Source organism: Solanum tuberosum, unplaced genomic scaffold, assembly GCF_000226075.1.
Source record: "Solanum tuberosum cultivar DM 1-3 516 R44 unplaced genomic scaffold, SolTub_3.0 scf00130, whole genome shotgun sequence".
In the NCBI taxonomy this organism is placed as follows: Eukaryota; Viridiplantae; Streptophyta; class Magnoliopsida; order Solanales; family Solanaceae; genus Solanum; species Solanum tuberosum.
The window spans coordinates 611513-616659 of record NW_006239060.1 but is presented as its reverse complement, the minus strand read 5'-3'; the positions used below and the strand labels follow the sequence as shown (position 1 = coordinate 616659).

The window sequence follows — 5147 nt, the reverse complement described above, 5'->3', positions numbered from 1 at the left end:
GGGGGGGGCGTAATTTGAAATGGCAAGTAGAGACCCCCCAAAAAAGGAACTTGAAGTGACAACTTTGTTTCGAGCCTTATCCATTCTATTCTACTGGGGTGGGGTTATTCTATAAGCAGGGCTGCTTTTGTTCATGTAATGTAAAGGAACATTCTTATTTGCACCTATCTCTTCCTATAGTTGCTTAACAATCCTTGAATTTAGGGAACGTAGCAACAGAGCAGCACTATTTGATGGTATTGAAGAAGGTGGTATAAGGGCTTCGTCATCATATGCTTCACATGAAATGGATGAACAAGAGAACGAGAAAGCAATGGACGGGCTGCAAGATAGAGTCAATCTGCTGAAAAGAGTAAGTCCTGCACATGTAGAAGCTATTAGCTTTATCCAGCTTAAATTTTATTTTTGTCCATGTTAACTGCCATTTGAAAAACCAATTATTTTGGTTGTCTACTTTGAACAGTCGACCACTCTTAAGTCTTAAAGGGTAATTGAGGCTCCATTCGGAAAGCTTTTTCTTAAGAAGTAGTAGACGGAGCCCAACTATTTGATCTCTGATATGGTAAAATATAGACGAATCTTCCTCAAAGAGAAGAATTAATTAAGTGTTTGAGTTCTTCTAAGTTTATCAACCTAGTTATTGTCATGTATATTTAACTATCTATGGAGATCTTGCATTAGGTTGGAAAAACTTTGTTCTCTTTTGGTTGCAACTTAAGTGTTTGAGTTTCTTCTTAAGTTTCTTTCTCTTGTACATCATCACTGAATGTGTGTCATAGCTGTGTTGTTGACAATGAACTTCTTAAACTTTTGAAGATTTTTAGACTTGTTCTGATGAAGCTTTATATCCTACAGTTATCAGGTGATATACATGAGGAAGTAGATACTCATAATAGGATGCTGGACAGAATGGTCAGCCCAATTATGTAACTTTACCTCAAGTTTTTACGTTTGTTGTATGCCTGAAAATTCGTGTGAGCTTTTCTTGTTTGGTTGTTCAGGGTAATGATATGGATTCTTCAAGGGGAGTTTTATCTGGCACAATGGATAAATTTAAGATGGTATGTAACCTTTATTCCAATTTCGCCCTAGCCTTAACGTGTAAGCTGAATCTAAAATTGTTTCCTTGCATTTTCCAGGTATTTGAGACTAAGTCAAGCCAAAGAATGTTTACACTAGTAGCCTCATTTGTTGTCCTCTTTTTGGTGGTATACTTTCTCACTAGGTAATTAGCATTGAAAATTGCGATGTGTCGTGATTTTGTTTGCAGAAGATGATGTTGTGTTTACTCAAAATTCTGCTTCCAATTCCTCTGTGTAAAAATTTTGTATAAAGATATTTTTGATGCAACAGATACTTTTACCGTGTTTGAAAAGATAAAAGATAAAATTAAAAAGGTTGCACCAGCCGGGAATCGAACCCGGGTCTGTACCGTGGCAGGGTACTATTCTACCACTAGACCACTGGTGCTTGTTGTTTTTATATTGTTTTTCAATGTATAATATGTTGTGCATATAGAAAATTCTTGCAGTTTTATGATATATGACACACTACTTATTAAGCCGACCCCTTGAGTTCTTGTTCTTCTATAGTTTAGGGTACTTTTATTTCAGTTTTTTTTGTTGGTCATAGGTATGTCGGGGGCGTTATCCTAGTCAAACAGTTTATTCATTGTTGTTTAGAGGCTTCATAGATTAAACGAGTTTAGTATATTCATAATTGTAAAGTTGGCAAAACTTTCTATTTTATTGGATATTACATTTTTTATTTTAAATGAAAGCTTACGAATGGAATTTCTTTCTTTCTAAAAAACTTTGCTTATGATAATAAGATATTTGTCTCAGCTCAAACAAATTAAAACATGGAGTGTCGATTTTGTCTAAACCTAGGATTGGGGCATGACAATTACATGTCTTTAGAAGGTGATATGAGAAATATAATTTGTTTCTTAGTTAAGTCTCTTTATTTTTATTGAAAGGATACATACATAGGTTGCTAGTGTTTTTCCTTTGAAGATTGACTTCAACTATTATTTATTGTTTTGCTTATTAAAGGTAAGGTCGATGTACCCATTAATTATTTGTAAATTTTTGCTTATATATTACATGCTAGGGTCTAGGGGTCAAGTTAAATCTCTTATAGTATATACACAATATTAGTTCACAACTTATTGGTGATGAATTAATATATAAAAATTTTGTAGTCAATGTAACAATAAAGTACCTTGGAATTACAAGAACACTATTTTGGAACTATATAATTGTCACCTCCAAGTAACAACCTGTATATTAATTCCTCTAGCGTGACATAAGACATGATCAATAGGATATACAATTAACCACATATTTTGTGATTATACTAGTACGAGTATATGAATACGACAGTTGCCAAATTCCACTAGTTTCCATACAATATAATTGTTCATAACATCATGTCCCATATTTTTAATTTTCCCCATATTATTGTTCAAATATCCAATTCAAGACTAACTTGGTAGAGTGAGAACAAGAATATACATATTTTGAGGAACAATTAAATTATCTTAGTATATGCAATTGTCTCAAATTTCTTCACATAAATGAGACCCGACATAGAATATTTAGAGACTATTTTTTAAGATGTAGCGTAACAGTTTAACTTATCGGCAATATAAGTTTAAAAAAATTTCTATGCTACCAGGTTAAAGAATTTCTCTCTCTATAAATAGAGGATGCCTTTATCCTTAATCAATCAGATGGATATATAAGAGCATTTTTCCATTTAACAAAAACATACTTAATACAAATCCAAATCAATCGAAACTTTAAAGTATTTGCCAAGCACCATATAAGAAATAAAATAAGCTACCTGCTCGAACAGATAAGTATGTGAGTGTATAATTTTCTTTACACTAACATTATAGATACTTTGACTAAATTTGATAGGATAATCAATTGCTTTTAAGTGATCAACATATATAGACCGTTTAATTAAAGCCTTATCCTCTCTTTTTTCCTTTCTTTACAGAAGCAGATTAGAAAGCACATTAAAAGCAGCAATCAAAGGAAGGCTTCTTTGAAATTACCTTTCCTTCTTTACTCATAACTAGATGGAAGTTGTAATGAAATCCCCCAATTGAGTAACAAATTATAATTTATTTACTAATTATTTTTTTAAAATTATTTGTGTCTACTATTTAGACAAAATACCTTCGCCCATTTTACTAAGAGATTGAAAGAAGTCTAAACAACACAAGAAAGAGCACTAGAAAGGTATTAATTATGTAGTAAAAAACAAAAATATTTTCAATTGCTTTGTCTGGTTTTGATTTGATAAAGTTTAAGAAAGTAACAAAGACTTTTGAATTTTGTAGTCATTGTGGAATCAGGAATGTACCAAAATATCTTAAATTTTGTAGTTTTAAACGTATCCCGTGAGATGTTAGAATTAAAGAGTTGTCAAAAAGAAAAGATACATTCTTTTTTAAAATCGACTAAAAAGAAAACTAAGACAATCAAATTGAACAGAGTGTACATCTTTTGTAGTGAAAAAAAGAACGGGAGAATTGAGTATGTCTAGCGGGTTAGCATTTCCAAGAGACGTTCCCTATATTTAACATCTTATACCATCTATATATAAGCAAATTTTAGTTAGTTGAATGCAAATGCAATGATTGGCGCATAGATACTACAAATGCAATGCAGTGGTGGAATAACTTCACTCTTAATTAGAGGTTTCATGTTCGATCTCTAGGTATGACAAAAAATCTTGTTACAAGCATCATACCTGAATGGACTCAAATTTAGTTAGGGCTCCAAAACGGACTCTAAACACTGAGTGAAAAAAAGGGGGAAAAAAGAAGCAAAATGGACGCTATAGTGCTTGATTAGCCAACAAAAAATTGATTAGAAAAACACAAAGCCCACAAAATCAGAAATAACTTAACATATATCCAATGGAATTATGGAAAGAAATTGCAAAAACATAAATAGAATTCTTATTTATTAGTACGTAGTAAAAAATAGGGGAATGACGGATAATACAGTACTACCTAGCTAATAAGCACACAAAACCCTAAATATATAGTTTGGGCAAATTTTCAGATAAACAAACATATCATAGTAATTATTTTAGTACAATATATATACAACTTACCAATATCTGCACCATTAATCATGAACGTAAAATTAATTAAGGATCATTGCCTAATCGAAGCTCCAAATCCAAATCATCTTCTAATATCCCCTTATTCTTTTCCATATTTTCACCAAATTGCAATATACGCCAATCATCTCCGAACAAATTAAGACACTGCGGCCTATTATCTTCGGATCCACTATCAGGCCCGTTAATCACGAACGGGCCTGTAGTGGTCGTAGATGTATGGCCCGGAAAATATGTCAGGTAAGGTCCGTTGGTTCGACTTGGTCTGGTTATTCTGATTCTATCTTTTCTGTGAATATTCATGTGACCGCCTAAAGCTTGAGCAGTATTGAATCCTCTTTTGCAAAAAACACACTCATAAGATCGACCTATACCGTTTTCTTGATGTTTTGGTTGAAGCTCAACTTCTTCATGAGTTGACGAGTTCTTCATCATATTATATTGGAGTTTTCCTTAATTTGATTTGATCTGATTGATTGTTATATAATCAATACTGGGAATGAGTAATTAGCGTATGAGGGAAGATGAGACAATTTATGGGCTTTCTATATTGAAAAATTGTGGGGGAGGGTTGGATAATAAGTAGCTTTATTTGTTATTTCAATTTACAGGCCGGCTGTTTACATGTATCTTACTAAAAAAAATAAAACCTGCTTTTTTTCGTTTATATTCTCTCCGTTTTTATTTTAAAAAATTTTAAAAAATAGATGTTCTTTAATATTTGTTATTTCAGAAAATTAATATATAAATAATAATATTATTTTTGCTATTTTACCTTTGCGAGTTATTAGCTATGAAAGTACGATAGAGTGTGTGGCTGAAGGGAGGGGGTGGGAGGAGACTTTCCTAAACCAAACCTTTTTAATACTACAACTAGCTATGTTGGAAAAAAAACCATATAAACCTCGTATTCTTGCTTCCTCATAAATTCCTCTGACATATCCCCAATTTAAATAAATATTTATTATACATACTCACAGCAAATCTAATAATAATAATATATA

At 32.1% G+C, this 5147-nt stretch overlaps 2 protein-coding genes and 1 non-coding gene across 3 annotated transcripts; 1 reads left to right on the top strand and 2 right to left on the bottom strand.

The window, feature by feature from the left end:
• The first annotated feature begins 19 nt into the window (after positions 1-19).
• Positions 20-1580, top strand: LOC102604632 (bet1-like SNARE 1-1). The gene is made up of 4 exons (XM_015310569.1): positions 20-352; positions 856-912; positions 1002-1061; positions 1140-1580. Exons 1-4 carry the CDS (start codon positions 287-289, stop codon positions 1227-1229), a joined length of 273 nt encoding a protein of 90 aa, XP_015166055.1. The 5' UTR covers positions 20-286; the 3' UTR covers positions 1230-1580.
• TRNAG-GCC (transfer RNA glycine (anticodon GCC)) lies at positions 1400-1470 on the bottom strand. The gene has a single exon. It is a non-coding gene; the product is annotated as a tRNA-Gly (tRNA).
• A 2590-nt stretch (positions 1581-4170) lies between the features above and the next one.
• On the bottom strand, positions 4171-4578 carry LOC107061387 (zinc finger protein 8-like). The gene has a single exon (XM_015310561.1). It carries the CDS (start codon positions 4576-4578, stop codon positions 4171-4173), a length of 408 nt encoding a protein of 135 aa, XP_015166047.1.
• Positions 4579-5147: the final 569 nt, after the last annotated feature.